Genomic DNA, 27,154 nt, shown 5'->3' on the forward strand with positions numbered 1-27,154 from the left:
TATTGACATTGTCCACCCTATACAGTAGAGGGCAGTGTAGCATTTGTCGTACTCTAAAGCTACATCCTGCGACACGCTATTTACGCAACATGCGCAATGCCAACTTCCTTTTTCTAATGCAGCGGAGTCAAATCCCCTGTCTTTGACTCCAGGCTCCTGGTTAAGGAGACAGAAAAGACTGAAAATGGTTAGTAAAACGCCAAAATATGTTCCTACATACATATATAAGACATCAGATATGTGTTGTGTGCAATCACATGTTTCAGATGATTTTGAAAGCCATAGATGAAGATGGATTCCGTCCAGTTACCTCTCACGGGGGTCTATCAAACGTGGCCTAATGGCCGCCTGAATCAGTTCATGCTTCCTGTAGCTCTGTAGAGATCTTCTTAGCGATTTGTTACATTGTCTGTAATCAAGTCCAGTGATGTGAATCGCTAATAAACATGTTTGCAGTGTTGCCAAAGTCAGAGGATCGAAATTAAAACTAGCCCGAGGCTAGTACTTTTCACACCGGCTGGCTAGTAGAAAATGTGGTCAACTAGTTCGACAGTTGGTGAAATTGTTTTTTCATATATCGCATGGCACAGATTTTGGACCGGGATAGGAAAATGTGGTCAGTGCCCAAAATCCATCCCTGTGCTGAACACCGCAAAGTAGTGCTAACTAACTGCTAACTAGCCCATCAGCGAAGATGGGCCCAAGACTTGGTGTAACAATGTCTGACAGTTTAGCCACATAACATAAACTTTCAGTGCAGCATGTGTAACGTTAGGTCTACTTTGTATGTTGACAAGTAGCCAGGTAGTTGTACCGACATGGTAATTGGGTTACTGTCTTCTCTTATAGGGTTTTGTAAAAGTGGTGAAAAATAAGTCCTACTTCAAGAGGTACCAGGTCAAATTCAGGAGGAGGCGAGGTAAGGGATTTCTAAATAGTCAAAATTATTTGTTTTAGCACGTGATTGGAGTTGCAAATGCCATGACTGTCCAGATATTTCCTTTCACACTAAATACCCTATTCATTCCATTGATAAACCTCCATCTCACTGACTTTGGTATCCTTGTTCTGCATAGAGGGAAAGACTGACTACTTCGCCCGTAAGCGCCTGGTCATCCAAGATAAAAACAAGTACAACACACCCAAATATAGGATGATTGTCCGCTTCTCCAACCGGGATATCGTCTGCCAGGTAAGATGGGGGGAATTACCAGAATGGACAATTTATTTAGCAGAAACTTTTCTGAAGCAGCTTACGATTGACAGTAACACATTCATCAGTAACACACAATTGACAGTTACACATGTGGCCCATGTTAGAGTCAAACCCACAACTGTTGCCACCTGAGCACCATGCTCTAGTCCAGTTTAGTCCACTGAACAAAATTTGGAACTGCATTCTCGGCTCAATTCCACTAGATTGACCCCATTCTCACATGTCCCATGACGCTTTGATTTGAGGTAATCTGAGATGTCTCATGACGCTTTGATTTGAGTTAATCAGAGATGTGCCATACTATGAGGGGTTGGTTACCAGAAATCGGCGCAGCACGTGATATTGCCTTAAATGTTGTAGACTATATTGTCATTATTTCTCGTGTTACTTATGTGATTTGCTCCAGATTGCCTATGCCAAGATCGAGGGGGACATGATCGTGTGCGCTGCCTACTCCCATGAGCTGCCCAAGTACGGGATCGCCGTGGGTTTGACTAACTACGCAGCAGCCTACTGCACTGGTCTGCTGCTGGCCCGCAGGGTAAGATCAGCTCTCATACACCCCTGCTCTGACCTGATGCTCCCTCCATAGTTTTGTTCAATTTGCAGCACTATTAGTTAATGGGTATTCTATGCTTCTACCCTGTTAATGAAAGCTGTCTTTTCTCAACATTGCTTGTGCCATTTCCTTTCTGCAAACCTTGTTTAATCTTTTACACCTTGAACTCATTTCTAAGCTATTGACATAACTCTGGATCGCGTTCTGGATTGTTTGTTATAGAGATGCCATGATTCCCTGTATTACATGAGAAGTATGTCTGTTCTGGATCTGAATGGCCAAACAATCCTGTTGAACCATGCTTTTCTTTTTGCTCATTGTGAGGAATTGGCAGTTACAGGCGAAAGGCCACCTGTCAGTTTGACTTGATCCACTTGTTTAGCAACTGACTGTAATATAATATGCCATTTAGCAGACACTTTTATCCAAAGCAACATAGTCATGCGTGCATACATTTTCTACATTTGGGTGACCCTGGGAATGGAACCCACAATCTTGGCATTGCAAGCACAATGCTTTTCCAACTGAGTCATACAGGACCTCTGCTTTAGCCACCTACGGTGTTTCTTTCTTGCTGAGCGAGAACACCCTACCATTGTAGTCAGCTTGGCTTAATACTACAACAGATTTCTCCAATCCTGTTTTTGTCTTCCCCTCCAGCTGCTGAACAAGTTTGGCCTGGACAAGGTGTACGAGGGACAGGTGGAGGTCACTGGAGATGAGTTCAACGTGGAGAGCATCGACGGTCAGCCAGGTGCGTTCACCTGCTACCTGGATGCAGGGCTCGCCAGAACCAGCACTGGCAACAAGGTTTTCGGAGCCCTGAAGGGGGCTGTAGATGGAGGCCTGTCCATCCCCCACAGGTAATTACACTTTCCCTGGCTTAAGAACACGTTTTTGTAGCCAGGGGCCGTATGTATCAAGTGTCTTGGCGTAAGAGTGCTGATTTAGGATCTGCTCCCCCCTGTCCACAATCTTATTCATTGTCATTGAAAAGGCAAAACTGATCCTAGATCAGCATTCCTACTCTTGAGGCACATGATGCATACATCCCCAGGTCAAGATTTGTTTGTATACATCACACAGATCTGGGACTAGGCAAGTACTTCTGAGGTGGCCAGGATCTATGTTTTGCTTGATGATGATACACTTGAGGCTGAGTGAATTGTAGTTGGTCCTTCATTTGCCCAGGTTGATGTAACATGTCCTGTTTCAAGACGGGGCTGAGAGCAATATGAATCAGTAGTTTACCAGCCAAATGTTACGTTCTTGGTGTTCTGCGATCAATCATTTCATATGGCATTAGTGAAACTATTGGTCTTAGTGCACTGCCTATAATCCTCAGTCAAAATGACTGGGTCAGTAGTCCCTTTCTGGCTGACATTGTCCTGTCCCCTCTTCCCCTTCCTTTCTCCCAAGCACTAAGCGCTTCCCTGGATATGATGCGGAGAGCAAAGAGTTCAATGCAGAGGTCCACCGCAAGCACATCATGGGCGTCAATGTGTCCGAGTACATGAGCTATCTGATGGAGGAGGATGAGGACGCATACAAGAAGCAGTTCTCTCGCTTCATCAAGAATGGCGTTGCCCCTGATACGGCAAGTTCAAAGTTCACTCTGAACTCATTGTGATGTATCGGGAGGTGCCTGCCAATACATGTCTATTAGTTAAATTAGACCACAGCTGGATGGTTACGTGTTTATCTGCACTAGTAGCCACTTGGGATTGTATCACACACCCAGTTCTACCCGGTTTTCACTGAACCAAACTAAACCTGAGCTAGCATGGTTAGCTACTACTGCTCTGTTAAATTCTTAGGCCTCATGCCTGTAAGCATACTGGGGATCATATCAGCTTATGATGCAAATAAATTCTGAAGGGAAAGTTGTGCTGAATCCCAAACCAGTCTCTTCCCCTTGGCCCTCCATTTGCGTGTTCACGGAGCCCTATTTAAATGTGGAACATGAATTGTCATTCAAGTCACCCGTGTGTCCTGAAGTTAATGGTTTAATTTAATTCCCTCATCACTTAGGATGTCTCCACTTGGAGTTGTCAGCAACACGTGACACCAGAGTGCCCTCAAAACGATTTGGTAGGGGCGAGGGCCTGGTTTGGGATTCTGCGTTAACTTACTGTCCATTGCTTCAATCTATTCAATGTTCTCTGATCTACAGGAGGGGATAGGTGTTGACTTGGAAAGTCTGTAGTAACTGCTGCTTGATGATGATGCACTTGAGGCTGAGCAAATTGTAGTTGGTCCTTCATTTGCCCAAATTGATGTAATCAACGTTTCAAGACGGGGCTGAGAGCAGCACAGTTAATACATTTGTCACATATGTACGAGTCCTAAAATACAACTGACAAATGTGACATCCAACTCATTCCTATTATCAACTGGATGTGTAAAGTGTGTAGAGTAGAAACTATACTGAATCAAGTCTGCATCCAGCAGGAGCCTCTGTACCATTGCGTTAACATGTATTTGGTCTGTGCAATTGACTTTTTTTATTTACTCACTCCACATGGTACTAATGTTTGCCACACTTGTCTCGCAGGTTGAGGAGATGTACAAAAAGGCCCATGCTGGCATTCGTAACAACCCAGTCCACGAAAAGAAGCCCAAGAAAGAAGTCAAGAAGAAGAGGCAAGTTGATGAGCAATTTTGGCTATTTTCTATTGGAATGCAGTACTTACTACTGCGTTGTTGGTTTTCATGCTGTTATGACTAAAACCTGATGGTAAACTTGACTAGATGATCATGGTCTGAGTTGGGGTCAATTCCATTTCAATCTACCTCTTTGTATTTTAACATAACACATTTCAGTTTACTTATTGAATTGTCCCCAACCCTGCCCTTGGCATTGTAGTCATGTTCCCTGACATTGTTAAAATGCATGGTAATGTAGTAATTCTGACATGTTTGTCTCCCCCAGGTGGAACCGTGCCAAGCTCTCTCTGGCCCAGAGGAAAGACCGCGTTGCTCAGAAGAAGGCCAGCTTCCTCAGGGCTCAGGAACAGGAGGCTGCCGACAGCTAAACTCTGGTCCTAATGATGTAGGGACAATTCTTTGTTCTAATAAATCTACAGAAAAAGAATATAGCCTCTGTCTGTTATTGGTTTACCCCTCTATTATAGAAGCTACTGTGGAACTGATTTACTTACTCCTCTGAAGTGTTGGCTAGTCTCTTGATTGAAAACCATCCACCAGGGATATTCAAATATGAACCTCCAAGTTCTACTGCTGATTTCCATTCGTTCTCTCTAATCGGGAACTTATTTAGACCTGGGACACCAGGTGGGTGCAATTTTATCTGGAAGAACAAAAAACAGCAGTACGCCGACCTAGCTCGATTTGAATACACCCGCTATAGACAGTGTTCAATGCCGATTTGTTTGTCAACTTTTCCCTCAACATCCATTTAAAAAAACAATGGAATACAATTGGCATTGTTTACTAGAAATGTACAATGAGTCTAAACATTATACAATGAAGGGGGAAATTAACCCCTTCCCCTCAATTTGTAAAGCATTTTTACATGACGGTTTGATTGTCCCTCTATATACAAACGACATTCAACATCTGTCAATTGAAATGAGTTTATTAGTCACTAATCTGGCTTTCACATGACTGAGCAGGGGTACAGTCATGGGAGGGCATAGGTTAAAAACAAAAGGCCCAGCCAATCAGTTTCATTACAGACAGCTGATGAAACGGAGTAATTCTCTAGGTGGCTGGTCTCCGATGATCCCACAGGTAAATTAGCCAGATGTGGAGGTCCTGAGGCCGGTTGGATGTACTGCCAAATTCTCTAAAACTGAGGCAGTTTATGGTAGAGAAATTAACAGTCAATCCTCTGGCAACAGCTCTGTTGAACATTCCTGCAGTCAGCATGCCAATTGCATGCTTCCTCAACTTGAAACATCTGTGGCGTTGTGATCAGTGGCCTTTTGTCCCCAGCACAAGGTGCACCTGTAATGATCATGCTGTTTTATCAGCTTCTTGATATGCCACACCTGTGAGGTGGATGGATTAACGCTCACAAACATTTATACACAAAATGTAAGATTTGTGTGTATGGAACATTTCTGGGGTCTTTATTTCAGCTCGTGAAAAACAGAACCAACACTTTACATGTTGCGTTTATATTTTTGTTCATTATAGTTCCCAAAAAAGCTTAGAGGAGAGGGCGTTAGGGGGCAGCAGTGGTGTTCATCTGTGTCCTGATTCTCCACCCTTTCCCAAAGTGTGGATTTACAATGGTAGAAACGCAGTTCCAACCAATACTTTCAAATCCAGGGTCTAGATGTACCTATGTTTTAACCTCATTAGGAGTCCTTGGTGTGCGAAATCTTTTTCCACAACAAGCTCTTCAGGTTGTTCAGTATAAGCGAGTGTTCCATCTCCATCTGTTCGGCCGAGCCCTTTAATGCTATACAGGCATACAGCTGTTTCTCTAGCTCCTCCTGAATGTCAGACGGCGCCCCGTTCAGGAGGTAATCCTTCAGTGCGCCGCACGCCTTGGCCAGGTTGGGCTGCGTCACCTCTGGCGTACACCGGTGCTTGGTGAGGTCACAGGAAGTGCGACAGTCGGCACCGTACAAACAGTCCTCTTCCGTGTCGCATCGCCGCTCCCTCATGGCTTTCTGGAAGGTGGCCTCAGGGACAATGTGGCGAGTGTCCATCACCTTCAGGTCGTGGCGGTCGTTGTAACCAAAGCCGTCTGCGCTCACGTCACACATGAGGAAGGAGCCGAAGGTCCCGTGGAAAACATCCTCAACGAGCTCCAGGAGGCCGATGGAGATCTTGGCCTTGCGGGGCCAGGAGGGCGTGAACCACTGGTCCATGCTGCGTCGTACCCCCGCGGGGATCCACAGCTCCACCACCCAGGGCAGGCTGATGCCGTACAGGGGAGCATAGGGCACCTTCTCCACGTACAAGTTCAGAGGAAAAGGGAACAAGAGAGATGGGGGGTATTGAAAGAGGCAGAGGAGAGAGAGCTGTGATGACTTTCATCACATAAATAAGCTCATGATTTGAATCAATCTGTCATGATTACTGGATAATTTGTGGGGGTTTTTCTTCATAAATGGGCATTCCTATTAGATTACCTTCTCCATCACATACATGTCCCCACAGAAGCCCAGGAGCCTAGGGGTGTGCTCTCTGTCCTGCAGGACTATTGCTAGCAGAAACTCATTGAGCTGGAGAAGAGCCCACATGGAGCGGGCCTCCGGCAAGGAGATGAGGCCATCTTTGTTGTAGTCGGCCACGGAGAAAACCAGGCTCACTAGGTCTGGAAGGTTGGCCTGTTCACCCACCTTGGTCTGGAGAGGAATAAGGGGTGAGAGATACCTTCGTAACAGAACTGCATTAATGAACATGCTAGCCACTAAAGTCATAACACACTAACAAAGATGGAAATAAGTTACGTGAATGTGAATACTGTGACAAAATATCAATTAGCATTTATGAAATATTGGTGTCCTGATTATAAATGCATAATGTATGGATTATGAATGTGTTATGAAGACCTTCAAATAAGTGTTGCAAACATGAACCTATTAATAAAAGCTGGTAGTCTAATGAATCACACTGGGACGAGATGACAGTATTCTGACCTTGAGGTGGCTGAGGACCATCTCTTTGAACTTCTCTACGGAAGTTCCCTTGGTGGGCTTGTTGAACGGCGACGCCTCCTTCCTGTGCTCCATCTCAGCTCCCAGGTTATAATGAGGAACCTCCTCCATCTGGCACTTAATCACCCCCTCCAGGTCCCCCCAGCCACCTGAGTACACCTGAGACACACAGACCCACAACATGCTCATGTTAGTTCTCAGACGCGGAAACACTGTAGCTCTAAACACTATGGGTGAATCTCAAGTCCTTCCTTGATTCCTCATGTCCTCTCTCCACATCACCTGCCCAATGTCAGAAGGAAGTGAGATGCAGGTGGATTGGAGGAGAAGATCCTTGGATGCTCTCCTTCCCTCTTACATTTTGGAAAGGAAAGACTTTTGAGATTTACCGTAGAACTTGGATCAGAGTCAGATCTGACCTGGTTGTTCGGCTTGGCAGAGAGACACTTCCCCAGGTACAGCGTGTCTTTTTCACACAGGCTTCTGCATGCCGAGCCGTCGATCACTCCTTTCCTGTACTTGTCACACTTGGATAAATAGACATGGTGTTGGTTTGTATACTGTAACTAACAAATAGACAGACATGGTGTTGGTTTGTATAGTAACTCACAGGATGGTTTTAATACAATATGGAAGCTGACACTGGAATGCTGTATTTGAAGGAATAGTATTTTTTTAACCAGTAGGAGGCTCCATCAATTTACTAATTTCATATAAGGAAATAGAGAACTCACTATGGAATTCTTGCACTCATGTCCACGACACAGCTCTGAGTAGGATGAGTACTCCACATACACCACCCAGCTACCCACAAACACTGCCAGCCATGAGAAGAACAGATACTTCATGTGCAGGTAGGAGAATCGGGCCTGAAACAGAGAGAGCAAGGGAGTGAGGGAGAGAGAGAGTATATAATGAGATAGAGGGGGAGAGAGAGCTGTGATGACTTTCATTACATAATAATAAGATCATGATCAGAATACATAAATGGGCATTCCTATTCAAAGAGTTCAGGTGGAACAGCCTCCTTTATGATACTTGAACAGAACTTGACCCAGATATAGTGAGACTGAAGACGTGTAAACAGTATTTAGTTAATGTGAGTTTGATTATCCACAGGAGTAAATATCATGGAATGTAGAAAATGAATGATAGGTATGCTAAATATTGCCCCACATTTATGTTGCAATAACAAATGTGAAGTTGAGATGCACTGAGCATTACAGGGATTTTCAGTCATTTCCATAAGCAGGCTGGTCTAGTACCAGTAGTGTTGTTATCCAATTAATAAATGAATAGCTCCTTCACTGGGGTGCATGATGAAATATGAAACTTTAACTGAGATTCAGTATTATAACAATCATACAATCATGCAGAATAGATGAGGTGAGAGATTAACAGATAACACACTGACATAATTTGCGCTAAAACAGGGTCAGGTTGTGAGACGTGAAGATTCATAGAAAGAACAAAATTCAAAACGACACTTCCTCAAAAACGAATGTCAATTTAGATTTGAGTGGGTTTCAACAGAATGCATTTGGGGAAAGAAATAATTCATTTTGCTGTGCCAGAAAATCCTACCTTTCTCCATGTTCGTCAGGAACTAACAGCAAACAGAGCCATTTGAAATCTAAATGCCACTCAATGAAATTTGGCCGGATTGGCGTAAATCCCAGACCCCTCGTGGCTTAACATTCTCTAATCAGACATCTTAAACCTGCTTACTGTGTTATTCCTCTCCAGAAGGGCTGGGTGATCTTGTAAAATGTATAACGTGAAAGGAGTAATAACTATTGTTATTGAGAGGGAGAGCATGAGAGAGAGAGAGATGAGAGAGAGAAACAGTGTGTGCTTGGGGACAGGGAGTCGATACAGCCATAGGGCTCTGGTAAAATGAAGTGCACTATATAAGGAATAGGGTGTCATTTGGGACATAGACAGTGATAGACCAAGGAGGGAGGAGGGGTGAGGCCTTCTGTCTTGTTCCCAGTGTCTGTTGCGCCTGCATCTATGCTTGTTGTAGTCTAGCAACCATCTGTGAGAACAGACCATGTGACTCGTTCTTCCTAGACAGACTTGGCCACCGCAACAGAGAGAACAATAAATCACTGAGGTGAGGAGGGTCATATAATGAGGGGGGAGAGCGAGAGACATATCATCTATATATACTGTACGAGCCAGCATTGAGTCAATCATGTCATTTCATATGATCCCATATAGTGGCTTGCGAAAGTATTCACCCCCCTTGGCATTTTTCCTATTTTGCTGCCTTACAACCTGGAATTAAAATAGATTTTTTGGGGTTTTGTATCATTTGATTTACACAACATGCCTACCACTTTGAAGATGCAAAATATTTTTTTTATTGTGAAACAAACAAGAAATAAGACAAAAAAACGGAAAACTTGAGCGTGCATAACTGTTCACTCTCCAAAGTCAATACTTTGTAGAGCCACATTTTTCACCAAGTTCAGCTGCAAGTCTCTTGGGGTATGTCTCCATAAGCTTGGCACATCTAGTCACTGGGATTTTGCCCATTCTTAAAGGCAAAACTGCTCCAGCTCCTTCAAGTTGGAAGGGTTCCGCTGGTGTACAGCAATCTTTAAGTCATACCACAGATTCTCAATTGGATTGAGGTCTGGGCTTTGACTAGGCCATTCCAAGACATTTAAATGTTTCCCCTTAAACCACTCGAGTGTTGCTTTAGCAGTATGCTTAGGGTCATTGTCCTGCTGGAAGGTGAACATCTGTCCCAGTCTCAAATCTCTGGAAGACTGAAACAGGTTTCCCTCAAGAACTTCCCTGTATTCAGCGCCATCCATCATTCCTCCAATTCTGACCAGTTTCCCAGTCCCTGCCGATGAAAAACATCCCCACAGCATGATGCTGCCACCACCATGCTTCACTGTGGGGATGGTGTTCTCGGGGGGATGAGAGGTGTTGGGTTTGAGCCAGACATAGCGTTTTCCTTGATGGCCAAAAAGCTACATTTCAGTCTCATCTGACCAGAGAACCTTCTTCCACATGTTTGGGGAGTCTCCCACATGCCTTTTGGCAAACACCAAATGTGTTTGCTTGTTTTTTTCTTAAGCAATGGCTTTTTTTCTGGCCAGTCTTCCGTAAAGTCCAGCTCTGTGGAGTGTACAGCTTAAAGTGGTCCTATGGACAGATACTCCAATCTCCGCTGTGGAGCTTTGCAGCTCCTTCAGGGTTATCTTTGGTCTCTTTCTTGCCTCTCTGATTAATGCCCTCCTTTGCTGGTCCGTGAGTTTTGGTGGGCAGGTTTGCTGTGTTGCCATATTCTTTCAATTTTTTAATAATGGACTTAATGGTGTTCCGTGGGATGTTCAAAGTTTCTGATATTTTTTTATAACCCAACCCTGAACTGTACTTCTCCACAACTCTTCATAGTGCCGCTTGCTTGGTGGTGCCCCTTGCTTAGTGGTGTTGCAGACTCTTGGGCCTTTCAGAACCGGTGTATATATCTACTGAGATCATGTGAATCTTAGATTCCACACAGGTGGACTTTATTTAACTAATAATGTGACTTCTGAATGTAACTGGCTGCACCAGATCTTATTTAGGGGCTTCATATACAGTTGAAGTCAAAAGTTTACATACACTTATGTTGGAGTCATTAAAACTCGTTTTTCAACCACTCCACAAATTTCTTGTTAATAAACTATAGTTTTGGCACGTCAGTTAGGACATCTACTTTGTGCATGACACAAGTAATTTTTCCAACAATTGTTTACAGACAGATTATTTCACTTATAATTCACTGTATCACAATTCCAGTGGGTCAGAAGTTTACATACACTAAGTTCAATATGCCTTTAAACAGCTTGGAAAATTCCTGAAAATGATGTCATGGCTTTAGAAGCTTCTGATAGGCTAATTGACATCATTTGAGGCAATTGGAGGTGTACTTCAAGGCCTACCTTCAAACTCAGTGCCTCTTTGCCTGACATCATGAGAAAATCAAAAGAAATCAGCCAAGACCTCAGAAAAAGAATTGTAGACCTCCAAAAGTTGGGTTCATCCTTGGGAGCAATTTCAAAATGCCTGAAGGTACCATGTTCATCTGTACAAACAATAGTACGCAAGTATAAACACCATGTGACCACACAGCCGTCATACCGCTTCGGAACGAGACGCGTTCTGTCTCCTAGAGATGAACGTACTTTGGTGCGAAAAGTGCAAATCAATCCCAGAACAGCAGCAAAGGACCTTGTGAAGATGCTGGAGGAAACAGGTACAAAAGTATCTATATCCACAGTAAAACGAGTCCTATATCGACATAACCTGAAAGGCCGCTCAGCAAGGAAGAAGCCACTGCTCCAAAACCGGCATAAAAAAGACAGACTATGGTTTGCAACTGCACATGGGGACAAAGGTCATACTTTCTGGAGAAATGTCCTCTGGTCTGATGAAACAAAAATAGAACTCTTTGGCCATAATGACCATCGTTATGTTTGGAGGAAAAAGGGGGAGGCTTGTAAGCCCGAAAAACACCATCCCAACCGTGAAGCACGGGGTGGCAGCGTCATGTTGTGGGGGCGCTTGGCTGCAGGAGGGACTGGTGCACTTCACAAAATCGATGGCATCATGAGGTAGGAAAATTATGTGGATATATTGAAGCAACATCTCAAGACATCAGTCAGGAAGTTGAAGCTTGGTCGCAAATGGTCTTCCAAATGGACAATGACCACAAGCATACTTCCAAAGTTGTGGCAAAATGGCTTATTGACAACAAAGTCAAGGTATTGGAGTGGCCATCACAAAGCCCTGACCTCAATCCTATAGAACATTTGTGGGCAGAACTGAAAAAGTGTGTGCGAGCTAGGAGGCCTACAAACCTGACTCAGTTACACCAGCTCTGTCAGGAGGAATGGGCCAAAATTCATCCAACTTATTGTGGGAAGCTTGTGGAAGACTACCCGAAACGTTTGACCTAAGTTAAACAATTTAAAGGCAATCCTACCAAATACTAATTGAGTGTACATAAACTTCTGACCCACTGGGAATGTGATGAAAGAAATAAAAGCTTAAATAAATCATTCTCTCTACTATTATTCTGACATTTCACATTCTTAAAATAAAAGTGGTGATCCTAACTGGCCAAAGACAGGGAATTTTTACTAGGATTAAATGTCAGGAATTGTGAAAAACTGAGTTTAAATGTATTTGGCTAAGGTGTATGCAAACTTCCGACTTCATCTGTATAGCACGCACCACTTTTTTAACTAATTATTTTTTGAATTTCACTTCACCAATTTGGACTAATTTGTGTATGTCAATTACATGAAATTCAAATAATAATCAATTGAAATGACAGGTTGTAATGCAACAAAATGGGAAAAGCGCCAAGGGGGATGAATACTTTTGCAAGGCATTGTATCTCATCTATGTGGAACAATCACCTACATCTTTTGCGCATCCACAGAGTGTTCTACCCTGCATAACTATATCTACAACATATTACAGTCCTTCATTAAAACATAATTCTGCTCACTGCTATAACAGCACATTCATGTACACTACAGATGAGCCTGTTTGTAATGAACTAGTTTATTCTAATTAGAGAGCAATTGATGGAGAAACAGGCCTTAAATTGGGATATACATGGGTAGTTGCCTATAGTGGGCCTTGTGGAGTACAGTAATACTTCATCATTACAATGACTTGATTATGAGCTCTGTAATCAACAACCCAATGGTTCTCTGTGGTAACACATGGTTCGTTACAGGCAGACAGCTACTGTACAATCTTTTTCCTTTTTGACACACTCCAAATTGTTATTGCCTTTTGATAACATTTTCTTCCTGATTCATAATTCTAAAATGGACTATCTTAATGTTCTCAATAGATCAATAATGACATTACTTCAACACAGAGAGCTGGCTGAGTGGAGGAATAACAGACATTCAGAAACCCTTTCTATTCCATCTATTAATAATAAATATGTCCAATGTTTGACAGTGATGGACTCCCCCAGCCTCTCTCCCTCTTTCAGTTCCAATTTGCTTTATTGACATGACTGTCTCTCTCTGTATCTCTTCTGTGCAATTCTCAACTTAATACAGTACTTTGAGTGCCAATCTTCTCCCTCTATTCCATGTCGTGATGCTGTGTGTGGATCTGTAACCACATCTTACTCAATTCCCACATTTCCTTACCGTCCAATGGCTATGGACACGATTGTGAGTAAAGGTGAACTCTTGCGTCGTCTTTGCCCAGCACTTATAATGTGTTGTACATTGGACAATACCACTTTCTAAAGATGAACCCTTTACGCAAATGAGAGTCCCTGTTATCTGAATTGGATTTGAGTTTCTCTCTATAAGAACTCTTTTATTAGTGATGATGCACAAGACTTGGACTTGACACTCTCCCTTCATCTTCCACCCACCCTCTTTCACTGACAGTAAAGATGACTCTTCTTAAATCAATTTAGCCCTTCAGTCTGCATCCATCTCGCTCTCTAATCTAATCCTTCTCTCTCCCTATTCAATGGACCTCTTACTGTAATGTCAGTCCATTACTCTCCTCTTTTGTCTAGTGGAACACTTTGTCATCTCAGTGTTGAGAGCTGTGGAGTCTATTTTTTTTATTTTAACCTTTATTTAACTAGGGAAGTCAGTTAAGAACAAATTCTTATTTTCAATGACAGTCTAGGAACAGTGGGTTAACTGCCTTGTTCAGGGGCAGAATGACAGGTTTGTACCTTGTCAGCTCGGGGATTCGATCTTGCAACCTTTCGGTTACTAGTCCAACGCTGCCGCTCCTGACTAGTCACAAGTCACTTCTCTATTGTGATTGCAGGTTCAGAGCAACCGCTTTTTAGCGTATACTGGCTTGAGTTTCCTCTCTCCCCAAAGCCCAACCTCATTCTGTGGTCCTAGACCTGGACGGTGGTTGGAGCAGCTAGAGGTCAACGAGCTGTAATCTCAGTTAACCCTTTTCCTCTGTGCTTAGATTTTTCCATACTTGTGGAAAGAGTTTGTGCTTTCCAGATAAGTGTTCTCCCAGCCGTAGTGCCTTGATATTAAACCTAAAACATTCAGCATTCCACAGGACCGACAACTGCTCAGAATGTCATTTATAACAGCATGGTGTCTAGTGTAGTCCCTCTCTACATGCAGGCTGATCTCTGCCTCAGTCTCTCAGAGAACCAGATACACTTCACTTGGGAGGTGTGCCACAAAATATGATTAGAGCCAGGCTAATAACATAATCTGGAGCTTGCCTTGTAATTTATCTGTGGCCTTCCCTGGTCAAGTAATCTGAAGACCTCATACACTTGACTTTACACTGAGTGAACAAACATTAAGAACACCTGCTCTTTCCATGACATAGACTGACCAGGTGAATCCAGGTGGAAGCTATGATTCCTTATTGATGTAACTTGTTAAATCCACTTCAATCAGTTTAGATGAAGGGGAGAAGACAGGTTAAAGACGGATATTTAAGCCTTGAAACAATTGAGACATGGATTGTGAATGTGTGCCATTCAGAGGGTGAATGGGCAAGATAAAGAATGTAAGTGCCTTTGAACGGGTACGTTAGTAGCTGCCAGGCGCATTGGTTTGTGTCAAGAACTCCAACGCTGCTGTTTTTTTTACCCTCAACAGTTTCCTGTATCAAGAATGGTCTACAACCCAAAGGACATCCAGCCAACTTGACACAACTGTGGGAAGCATTGGAATCAACATGGGCCAGTATCCATGCCCCAACGAATTGAGGATGTTCTGAGGGCAAAAAGGTGGGGTGCAACTCAATATTAGGAAGGTGTTCTTAATGTTTGGTATACTCAGTGTACTGTATGTTTAGCGTGAGCATAATCTGTAGGTGTCCTAGTACTTTCCCAGTGTTTTTATACAAACCTATACCCAGAACTAAAGTCTTGCGTAATTGGTCAGAGGCTCGATTAAGTTCAGGGTCCATATGTGGGAAGACAGAAAGAGTATCAGAACTGGAACAAAGAACTCTCTCTTTGCAAGTTGCAGGCAAGTCTATGGCCAAATGTTCCCTCTCCTTTCGAAATTCTAAAAAGATGCTAACACCTTGTGAAACCAAGATTTGTCCAAAGCACCGGAGCAAATCCTGCTCGTTATCTCACGCATGCCATTGTACAAATCATGACAGATCTACAGTAACATTTATGTTTACGTAGTCTGTCCATGAGAGACTAAGAGAACTGCTACAAAGCAGCATGACCACACAAACAAAGCACTGTGTTCCATATTGATTCTTGCGTAGGTAGGTGCTGTAAATTGCATCCAACTGCAAAGTCATTATAGATAACACTCTGAAGGAAAATAAATATGTGGTTGTTCTTTAAAAATCTATGTTTTGAGGGCTTTCATTTTAACTCTGTGATTATGCATTTCTCACTCCTTTACAGGAGCCCATAGGCTGCTGGTGGGGAAAGAGCAAGGCTACATCCCAAATGGCTCCATATATAATGCAAATCGTGCCCTATGGGCTCTGGTAGAAAGAAGTGCACTAAAATGGAGCCCTAAAACACAGCTAATGAGGCAGCATTGATCCTGGCTGTTGTGACTGCTTGTTATTAATTACCAGCTGTAATCAGAGCTGTGGTGATGTAATGGGGTGTGTGGATGGGAAGGGTGGCAAGTCATTATAGTGCACTACCTTTGCCCTAAGATCCCGGGTCAAAAGTGGTGCACTATAAAGGGACACAGCCTCAGCCATTGCTTAGCCACTAAATAATCATGCATCCCATCAGGCCTTGGGTTTTATTTCCTTAATTGATTATCCCCTACATATTATATGTCTGAAACATGCTGGAGATACCAACAGGTCAATCGACATACAGAGACCACTGGTGTGCTGGGACTATAGTCTAACTAACCCTAACTACAGTCCAGCCTTTTACACTGAGCAGAGGTCCAGACATTGAGTCCATGCACAACAAATACATGGACAAAGGATGCACAACAAATACATGGACAAAGCACTTGTTATTTATGACCTGAAACTGCTCTTTGGCATCCAAATATACAGGGAGAGAAGATAGAAATGTTCTCTGCTCTTGACCCATTTCTATGCTGACACTTGTTTTGCAGCCCTGCTCACCAGTCATCCATTATTCATGATCATAAAGCTAGTCCTCTCTAATGGGCACTCTCTCCAGCGGTGAAGAGAGAGAGAAATGGAAAGAGAGAGATATATGGAGAGATGAGGGAGCGAGAAAGAGGGATAGAGAGATGAGGGAGGGAGGGACATATGAACAGGGAGAGGAAAGGGGGATACCTAGTCAGTTGTACAACTGAATGCATTCAACTGAAATGTGTCTTCCGCATTTAAGCCAACCCCTCTGCATCAGAGAGGTGCGGGGGGCTGCCTTAATTGACATCCACGTCATCGGTGCCTGGTGAACAGTGGGATAACTGCCTTACGAGGGATAGAGATGAGAGAGGAGATGAAGGGGAGAGAGAGAGAGGAGATGAAGGGGAGAGAGAGAGAGGGGATGAAGGGGAGAGAGAGAGAGGAGATGAAGCAGGGATAGAGAGGGAGAATTAAAAGAATGTGTCACACAGACAAAAGCAAAGCATTTTCCTCCCTAATATTCTACATGGGGAACACTAATAGGCTTATGCACAGTGCACACACATGGGAATCGTCAAGCGTGGAAGATGTTTCCTGGTGAGAGCTTCTTTTTGCACCACCTGTGTAAACTCTCTGCTTGCATCTCCCTCTCTCTCATAGGAGTTACGCACCAGTAACTCATCTGTCCCAGCATCCATCTCTCTTACTCCCAGGACTCCAACTCTCTAAAGGAAGGTGTCATTACTATTTGCTGTGTGCACTGTGCAGGCTCAGAGAGATGTCACACTCTGTGCATCCCAAATGGCACCCTATTCTCTACAAAAACACTATATAGGGAATATGGTGCCTTTTGGGAATCACACACTCTATTTGTGTGCACGGTGCAGGCTCTGGGAGATGTAACACTGTCTCTGTCTGTCTGTGCTATGTGCAGGAGCTATGCGCTGCCTGGTTGATCAGACTCATCCCAGTCCCAAGTCGGACAGCATACAGCAGGCAATAAGAAAGATGCCACCCCTCCCTCCTGGTCGAGGACACACCCTCCTGGTCGAGGCCACACCCCAATCCCCACACTGACTCAACCTGCGACAATAACACTACATGTTAACAGCAGATTTTGGGCCAGTTGTTCACTTTTCACTTACATACTGTATAGATACAACAGGCCATGAACATGGCATATGTAAGTTACAGTCTCCTCACATACAAGCATTCAAAAATACACAGCCTTGCTCACTCTTCCTCTCTCACTCACATATGCACACACACGTAAACAAGTGCACACACACGCGCTCAAACAATCACGCACGCCTACACACACACGCACAGAATAGCAGAAGTTGCCACAACAACTTAACACATTGCTTTTTAGCTCTCCCTTTGTGTCACAGGACAAAGTGACATGTCAATAGCGTTTAATTCTGACTTCCTGCTCTTCTGCTCCAGATCAGTTCAGCCTATCGAGCATGTCCAAAATACAAATGAAGTTTACACCGAAGGAGAGTGGGGTGGGAAGAAAATACTAACCAGCTAAATGCTGCATCTTAAGTAATATTGATTAAATTAGGCTCCCACCAAGTCCTCTGGGACAAGCTTAGACCTCAGACAGTGGTTTGTGAACACATGCTGATAGAGTCATGCACTGCAGAGCATGGAGAGGAGGCAATATGGGAGAGAATGGAGAGATGAGAGCACGCAGGTGTTCCCCTGAGGAGAGAGAGCTGTGGAAAGATGAGTTGGCAAACAGCTCCTCCTTAAACCTCCCCACATCTCTGAGTTTAACTGACTAGAATGTAGGTAACCAAAGCTTCCAAAAACATACAATTTATAACTCTGTTCTGTGCATGTGTGTTCTAGTTGGCACAGTTTGACAGTGCTAACATCAAATAAGATGATCAGCATCGTCATCATATCCCTCTATTGCACATACTGACACAGTTCCTCATATTCAGGCTCGGGCCACATCAGACCTGGTTCTCTCTCTTACTTCACAGGGACAAAACTGGTGGGTGGGCAATGGACGTCGGTCATTTTAATTCCTAATTGCCATACAAAAATACAGCAGTGCCTGATCACACGTTCACACTGTGTTAAATTGGTGACAAATCACAACAGACAAGTTTCTAGGCTACCCATATTAAAATGTGCAGCCAGGGCTACGTGTTTGGTGATCTCAACTATGGCTTTCACACAGGCCCATAGGGCTCTGGTCAAAAGTAGTGCACTATATAGGGAATAGGGTGCCATTTGGGATGAGTCATTCCCAGGATCTAACTCTGGTGGTAAAGGACTCAAGGAGCATTGGATGTCAGATCTGGATGACTGGGTACAGTAAACTGGACCCAGCATGGCAGGATTACCCTGTCTCCTGACAGACAGACAGGATCCATGGAGCAGTTTTATCTTGGCTGGACCACTGAGCTCTGCACACCTAGACAACCATGGCCTTCCACAGTATGTAGCCTATGTGGAGATGAAATTTAGGACGACTGCGATAACTTCAGCCACATGCAGTGCAATGTCTGACACTATTACGAGGAGTAAATCGGAAAGCAGACCCAACTGTACACAATACGCCTTTTGATGCTAAGGATTTGTTGAATGTTTTGTGGAACGATTTGTAATCTCTCATGGCAAGATTTTTGGTCTGGTTTGACAAGATTAAATTATTTGTGACATTCTGGGAAATTCTGTAGGCTACGGGGAGTACAATTTTAAACAGTGCCCTGCATAGATGAAACATAATCACAAGGAATCCATATCTCCTAGTAAGACTGCAGGACATCTGCTTGGGGTTTTATATACAGTTGAAGTTGGAAGTTTACATACACCTTAGCCAAATACATTTAAACTCAGTTTCACAATTCCTGACATTTAATCCTAGTAAAAATTCCCTGTCTTAGGTCAGTTAGGATCACCACTTTATTTTAAGAATGTGAAATGTCAGAATATTAGTAGAGAGAGTGATTTATTTCAACTTGTATTTCTTTCATCACATTCCCAGTGGGTCAGAAGTTTACATACACTCAATTAGTACTTGGTAGTATTGCCTTTAAATTGTTTAACTTGGGCCAAACGTTTCAGGTAGCCTTCCACAAGCTTCCCACAATAAGTTGGGTGAATTTTGGCCCATTCCTCCTGATAGAGCTGGTGTAACTGAGTCAGGTTTGTAGGCCTCCTAGCTCGCACACACTTTTTCAGTTCTGCCCACAAATGTTCTATGGGATTGAGGTCAGGGCTTTGTGATGGCCACTCCAATACCTTGACTTTGTTGTCCATAAGCCACAACTTTGGAAGTATGCTTGGGGTCATTGTCCATTTGGAAGACCCATTTGCGACCAAGTTTTAACGTCTTGACTGATGTCTTGATGTGAATTCAATATATCCACATAATTTTCCTTTCCTCATGATGCCATCTATTTTGTGAAGTGCACTAGTCCCTCCTGTAGCAAAGCACCCCCACAACGATGCTGCCACCCCCGTGCTTCATGGTTGGGATGGTGTTCTTCGGCTTGCAAGCCTCCCCCTTTTTCCTCCAAACATAACAATGGTCATTATGGCCAAAGAGTTCTATTTTTGTTTCATCAGACCAGAGGACATTTCTCCAAAAAGTATGATCTTTGTCCCCATGTGCAGTTGCAAACCGTAGTCTGGCTTTTTTATGCCGGTTTTGGAGCAGTGGCTTCTTCCTTGCTGAGCGGCCTTTCAGGTTATTTCGATTTAGGGTTTGTTTTACTGTGGATATAGATACTGTGGATATAGATACTTTTATCTTCACAAGGTCATTTGATGTTGTTCTGGGATTGAACGTGTCTCCTTCCTGAGTGGTATGATGGCTACGTGGTCCCATGGTGTTTATACTTGCGTACTATTGTTTGTACAGATGAACGTTGTACCTTCAGGTGTTTGGAAATTGCTCCCAAGGGTGAACCAGACTTGTGGAGGTCTACAATTCTTTTTCTGAGGTCTTTGCTGATTTCTTTTGATTTTCCCATGATGTCAAGCAAAGAGGCACTGAGTTTGAAGGTAGGCCTTGAAATACATCCACAGATACACCTCCAATTGCCTCAAATGATGTCAATTAGCCTATCAGAAGCTTCTAAAGCCATGACATCATTTTCTGCAATTTTCCAAGCTGTTTAAAGGCACAATCAACTTAGTGTATGTAAACTTCTGACCCTTTGGGATTGTGATACCTGTTTGGCCCTGTCCGGGGGTTTCATCGGATGGGGCCATAGTGTCTCCTGACCCCTCCTGTCTCAGCCTCCAGTATTTATGCTGCAGTAGTTTATGTGTCAGGGGGCTAGGGTCAGTCTGTCACATCTGGAGTATTTTTCTTGTCTTTTCCGGTGTCCTGTGTGAATTTAAATATGCTCTCTCTAATTCTCTCTCTCTCTTTCCTTCATTCTCTCTCTTGGAGGATCTGAGCCCTAGGACCATGCCTCAGGACTACCTGGCTTGATGACTCCTTACTGTCCCCAGTTCACCTGGCCGTGCTGCTGCTGCTCCAGTTCCAACTGTTCTGCCTGCAGCTATGGAACCGTGACCTGTTCACCGGACGTGCTACCTGTCCCAGACCTGCTGTCCCAGACCTGCTGGAACCCTGACCTGTTCACCGGACGTGCTACCTGTCCCAGACCTGCTGTTTTCAACTCTCTAGAGACAGCAGGAGCGGTAGAGATACTCTCAAAGATTGGCTATGAAAAAGCCAACTGACACTTACTCTTGTGTTACTGACTTGTTGCACCCTCGACAACTACTATGATTATTATTATTTGACCATGCTGGTCATTTATGAACATTTGAACATCTTGGCCATGTGCTGTTATAATCTCCACCCGGCACAGCCAGAAGAGGATTGGCCACCCCTCATAGCCTGGTTCCTCTCTAGGTTTCTTCCTAGGTTTTGGCCTTTCTAGGGAGTTTTTCCTAGCCACCGTGCTTCTACACCTGCATTGCTTGCTGTTTGGGGTTTTAGGCTGGGTTTCTGTGCAGCACTTTGAGATATCAGCTGATGTAAGAAGGGCTATATAAATAAATTTGATTTGATACAGTGAATTATAAGTGAAATAATCTTTCTGTAAACAATTGTTGGAAAAAGTACTTGTGTCATGCACAAAGTAGATGTCCTAACCGCCTTGCCAAAACTATAGTTTGTTAACAAGAAATTTGTGGAGTGGTTCAAAAACGAGTTTTAATAACTCCAACCTAAGTATGTAAACTTCCGACTTCAACTGTATGTTAGTATGAAATCGGCTTGTCTTATTGGAGCGTCCAACCGGCGAGTGACAGTGTTCCATCATGTTATGACCTCATTAGGAAGACGCAGAATGGCCAAGAAAACCCTCCGTGGGACTAAGATGGCAGACACACACACACACACACTCCCCCTTGTGACTGCTGGAACTTTTCACTTACATGGCTACTCACACAGCGGTGTGAAGGAAAAACACACACACACACACACACACGGGTGTGAAGAAAACGGGAGCAAAACAAAACGCAGCTCAGAGTGTCTCCTGGCTGAACAAAACAGACAGATGAGATGAGTTTTTGATGGTTTTTGATTCCGGCTATAAAATAAATTAAATATTTAACAGATATATTGATCACTGGGGGAAAAAAATTGCTACAAACATGAACCATATCTAACCAAATTAAAAAAAGGTTGGGCTTTATAAGTTGCAGTAAAACACCACTCGCATTGTAAAGGTTGGATCTCCTACATGGTCTCCAGAACACTGTATATATCAACTTTCCAAGTTGATTCGAAAAGTATTCAGACCCTTTGACTTTTTCCACATTTTGTTACGTTTAGTTTGTTCCCCCTCAATCTACACAAAATACATAATACTGACAAAACAGGTTTAGACATTTTTGCTAATGTATAAAAAAAAAAAATAGATTACAAGTTGTCCTTTAAAGTTCATGTGGATAATCTTGTGACAAAGCTTAAACTGAAATTGTTTTTGTTTTTTGTAATAAGGCTTTGCTTCCTGCTTATGGCTAGAAAGAAGCTTGTTCATGCCACTTTTCTCTCTGTAATTGATTATGGTGACTTGTCTATATGCATGCAACCTCCTCTGTCTTACAGAGACTGGACTCTGTTTATGATGTATCCTTGTGCTTTTATTACAAATGCCAAGTCACTCAGACACCTATGCACCAAATTGTAGGTTGGACCTCACTTTATATGCGTAGAAAGATACATTTGTATGTGTTCATCTACAAAGCCCTTTTGGGTAAACTCCCTCTTTACCTCTGTAGTCTGGTCTCCTTCACCACCAGCAGTTAACATACCCGGTCTGCTAGGTGGTTGCTACCTAAAGTCCCCAGGACATTCACAGTTTTAGGCAAGACTGCCTTCTCTTCTTGTACACCAGACCCATGAAATAATCTACAATCCATGCTTCATCTAGATATGTAAGTGCCACTGAATGAATTTAAAATATTGATGGGAGACTCTGTTACAGAGGAGTGTAAATGCTTTTATTTTTAGGCTGGATCATGTTGTTGTATGTTTTAATTATGTAATGTATTGATTGTTGCTGCCTTCTTGGCCAGGTCTCCCTTGAAAAAGAGACTCTGGGTCTCAATGGGCTTTTCCTGGTTAAATAAAGGTTAAATAAAATAAAAATACAGGACCTATATACTAGACGATGTCAGAGGAAAGCGCCAAAAATTGTCAAAGACTCCAGTCACCCAAGTCATAGACTGTTCTCTCTGCTACCTCACAGCAAGCGGTACCAGAGCACCAAGTCTAGGACCCAAAGGCTCCTTAAAACCTCTTACATCTAGATGTTCCGCTAGGGGAACACCGCTCCACTATCCAATGATAGGGCGTGGCGCGAATTACAAATTCCTCAAAAATCCGAAAACTTCAATTTTTCAAACATATGACTACTTTACACCATTTTAAAGACAAGACTCTCCTTTATCTAACCACACTGTCCGATTTCAAAAAGGCTTTACAACGAAAGCAAAACATTAGATTATGTCAGGAGAGTACCCAGCCAGAAATAATCAGACACCCATTTTTCAAGCTAGCATATAATGTCACAAAAACCAAAACCACAGCTAAATGCAGCACTAACCTTTGATGATCTTCATCAGATGACACTCCTAGGACATTGTTATACAATACATGCATGTTTTGTTCAATCAAGTTCATATTTATATCAAAAACCAGCTTTTTACATTATCATGTGACTTTCAGAACTAGCATTCCCACCGAACACTTCCGGTGAATTTACTAAATTACTCACGATAAACGTTCACAAAAAACATAACAATTATTTTAAGAATTATAGATACAGAACTCCTTTATGCAATTGCGGTGTCCGATTTTAAAATAGCTTTTCGGTGAAAGCACATTTTGCAATATTCTGAGTAGATAGCCCGGTCATCACAGGCTAGCTATTTTGACACCCACCAAGTTTGGTACTCACCAAACTCAGATTTACTATAAGAAAAATTGGATTACCTTTGCTGTTCTTCGTCAGAATGCACTCCCAGGACTTCTACTTCAACAACAAATGTTGGTTTGGTTCCAAATAGTCCATAGTTATTTCCAAATAGCGACGTTTTGTTCGTGCGTTCAAGACACTATCCGAAGGGTAACGAAGGGTGACGCGCCGGCGCGTATCGTGACAAAAAATGTCTAAATATTCCATTAACGTACTTCGAAGCATGTCAAACGCTGTTTAAAATCAATTTTTATGCGATTTTTCTCGTAAAATAGCGATAATATTCCGACCGGGAGTCATTGTTTTCGTTCAAAGACTGAAAATGTAAAATGGACTCTTCACGTGCATGCGCGCACCAGTCTCATTGTTCTCAGATCGACCACTATCCAAATGCGCTACTGTTTTTCAGCCATGGACTGCAGAGTCATCATTCAACGTTCTGGCGCCTTCTGAGAGCCTATGGGAGCCTTAGAAAGTGTCACGTTACAGCAGAGATCCTCTGTTTTCAATAAAGAGGCTAAAGAAGGCCAAGAAATGGTCAGAGAGGGCACTTCCTGTTTGGAATCTTCTCAGGTTTTGGCCTGCCATATGAGTTCTGTTATTCTCACAGACACCATTCAAACAGTTTTAGAAACTTTAGGGTGTTTTCTATCCAAATCAAACAATTATATGCATATTCTAGTTTCTGGGCAGGAGTAATAAACAGATTAAATCAGGTACGTTTTTTATCCGGCCGTGAAAATACTGCCCCCTATCCAAAACAGGTTAACAGCTTCTACCCCCAAGCCATAAGATTGCTGAACAATTAATCAAATGGCCACACAGACTACTTCCATTGTCCCTCCCTCCCATTGACACGGTACCGGTATCCCCTGTATATAGCCTCGTTATTGTACTGTGTTACTTTTTTACTTTAGCTTATTTGGTCAATATTTTATTAACACTTTCTTGAACGGCACTGTTGGTTAAGGGCTTGTAAGTAAGCATTTCACGGTAAGGTCTACACCTGTTGTATTTGGCGCATGTGACAAAGTTTGATTTGATTTGATCAAGTTGTAGAAACATCTCAAGGATGATCATTGGAAACAGGATGCACCCGAGCTCAATTTCAAGTATCATAGCAAAGGGTCTGAATGATTATATAAATAAGGTATTTCTGTTTAAAATTTTTGATGAATTTGCAAAAATTTGAAACATGTTTTCGCTTTTTATAATGGGGTATTGTGTGTAGATTGAGGATTTTTGAAATGTTTTATCCATTTTAGAATAAGGCTGTAACTTAACAAAATGTGGAAAAAGGGAAGGGGTCTAAATACTTTCCAAATACACTGTATACTAAATGTACAAAACATTATGAACACCTGCTCTTTCCATGACATCGACTGACCAGGTGAAAGCTATGATCCCTTACTGATGTCACATAATGAAGGGGAGGAGATGGGTTAAATAAGGATTTTTAAGCCTTGAAGCAATTGAAACATGGATTGTGTATGAAATTCCAAGGGTGAATGGGCTTGACAAAAGATTTATGTGCCTTTAAACGGGGTATGGTAGTAGGTGCCAGGCGAACTGGTTTGTGTCAAGAACTGCAATGCTTCTAGGTTTTTCACATTCAACAGTTTCCTGTGTGTATCAAGAATGGTCCACCACCCAAAGGACATTCAGCCAACTTGACACAAGTGTGCGAAGCATTTGATACAACATGGGCCTGCATCCCTGTGGAATGCTTTTGACACCTTGTAAAGTCCACGCCCCGACAAAACTGAGTCTATTCTGAAGGTAGGGGGGGGAGAAATCCCAAATATCATAATAATTGTTCATGATTCTTAACTTGCTTGTACAGTTTTAAGACCGTCGACAATCCTTTTTCCAGGATAGTGACCATTTCCACCTTAATGACCAGTTATTATATGCCTTTTATACAACAGGTTACATTGTGTGTGTTTCAAATGGCACCATATTCCCTATAGTGCACTACTTTTGACCAGAGCCCATACGGTAAAAAAAATAGTTATTTAATGAAAAGGTTTTGAATGGGAAGTCAATAGGATAGATAGCATAAGGAGCTCATACACGGACAATGCAAATAAGAAGGCTGATTTAAATACAACATAAGAATGCAAAGAAAAACATAATCTAGCAGACCTTGGGATTTAAATCAGTGCTCTCATCCATGGAAAAAAACCTTGTGTGTCCTGTCTTGTGTGAAAGCTGGATGATCCCTGTTGCTACGGAAACGGTGAGTACCTACTGATTTGGGCCAATGACTACAGCTCTTGGGCATCGACAGCGCAAGTACCCTATTGGAAATTAAATAGGATCAATCCAATACTCAAAAAGAAACAGTTGTATCAGAAACAACAGCCTCAATAATGGCAATGACAACCATATAAAGGCCAAAATGACAGTTTACCGATGATTAAAATATTGCAAATGAATGTATATGAAATCGTGTCCAAAAGAGCCTTATAATGTTCAAAGTAGCCTACCATACAGGGACATGAATAATCCCAACTGTCCAATAGTGAATAGGTGATTGTCTGATCACGAGAAAGTATAGGAAAGATTTCCCACTGGGTTTACCTGTATGTAGATGGGCTTCCTCAGCCAGACCCATGAAAACAGACCTCTTGCCATGGCAAATAGAGCACATCTCACAACACTAACCTGCCAGAGGAAGAAATCGCAATAAGAAGCGAAACATAGAAATCTAATCTCGTCTTCTGCACAATTATTCTGCCTTCTTGTGTAGCAATAATTAACCACAGTGTGTACAAATAATACCAGTCCATTTCACCAAATCCTTTCTCATCCTCCGTCAAATAAGCTCTTCCTTGGAAGTGCGCTTTCGGTGCTGCAAAATAGCAGCCACTTGAACGCTGCAGTACTCTGCCCACTAGAGAGTGGGAGGGGATTGTATAGGAAAAGGGGTCCTTGATAAAGGCGTATAGATTACAATACTGTCACAAATGTTAAAGGCCCAGTGCAGTCAAAAACGTGATTTTTCTGCGTTTTATAATATTTCCACATAATGAGGTTGGAATAATACTTACAATTTTGAAAATGATGATAATGCCCCTTTAGTGTAAGAGCTGTTTGAAAAAACTGCATGTTCATTTCAGCCTAATAAGAAAGAGAGTCCCAACCCTCTCTGCCAAAAACAACTGTTTTTCAGTTTTCCCCTCCTTGCAAAATTCTT

General features: G+C 42.7%; 2 protein-coding genes across 6 annotated transcripts; one reads left to right on the forward strand and one right to left on the reverse strand.

Moving 5' to 3' along the window:
- Positions 1-47: 47 nt before the first annotated feature.
- On the forward strand, positions 48-4,869 carry LOC106560321 (60S ribosomal protein L5). The gene is made up of 8 exons (XM_014123121.1): positions 48-187; positions 850-919; positions 1,077-1,192; positions 1,623-1,757; positions 2,436-2,638; positions 3,195-3,372; positions 4,330-4,418; positions 4,708-4,869. Exons 1-8 carry the CDS (start codon positions 185-187, stop codon positions 4,808-4,810), a joined length of 897 nt encoding a protein of 298 aa, XP_013978596.1. The 5' UTR covers positions 48-184; the 3' UTR covers positions 4,811-4,869.
- Positions 4,870-5,357: 488 nt separating this feature from the next.
- On the reverse strand, positions 5,358-27,130 carry dipk1a (divergent protein kinase domain 1A). 5 transcript variants are annotated; one of them, XM_014123120.1, is made up of 7 exons: positions 27,009-27,130; positions 26,539-26,622; positions 8,146-8,280; positions 7,801-7,938; positions 7,394-7,570; positions 6,884-7,099; positions 5,358-6,700 (listed from the first exon to the last, which is right to left on the reverse strand). In XM_014123120.1, exons 2-7 carry the CDS (start codon positions 26,590-26,592, stop codon positions 6,101-6,103), a joined length of 1,320 nt encoding a protein of 439 aa, XP_013978595.1. In that variant the 5' UTR covers positions 26,593-26,622; positions 27,009-27,130; the 3' UTR covers positions 5,358-6,100. The 5 variants fall into 5 exon arrangements, with proteins under 5 accessions (XP_013978595.1, XP_013978594.1, XP_013978592.1 ...); XM_014123119.2 differs by lacking the exon at positions 27,009-27,130 and adding an exon at positions 26,740-26,879; XM_014123117.2 differs by lacking the exon at positions 27,009-27,130 and having other exon boundaries at positions 7,831-7,938; positions 26,539-26,876.
- Positions 27,131-27,154: the final 24 nt, after the last annotated feature.

Source organism: Salmo salar, chromosome ssa10 (assembly GCF_905237065.1).
Source record: "Salmo salar chromosome ssa10, Ssal_v3.1, whole genome shotgun sequence".
Taxonomy (NCBI): domain Eukaryota; kingdom Metazoa; phylum Chordata; class Actinopteri; order Salmoniformes; family Salmonidae; genus Salmo; species Salmo salar.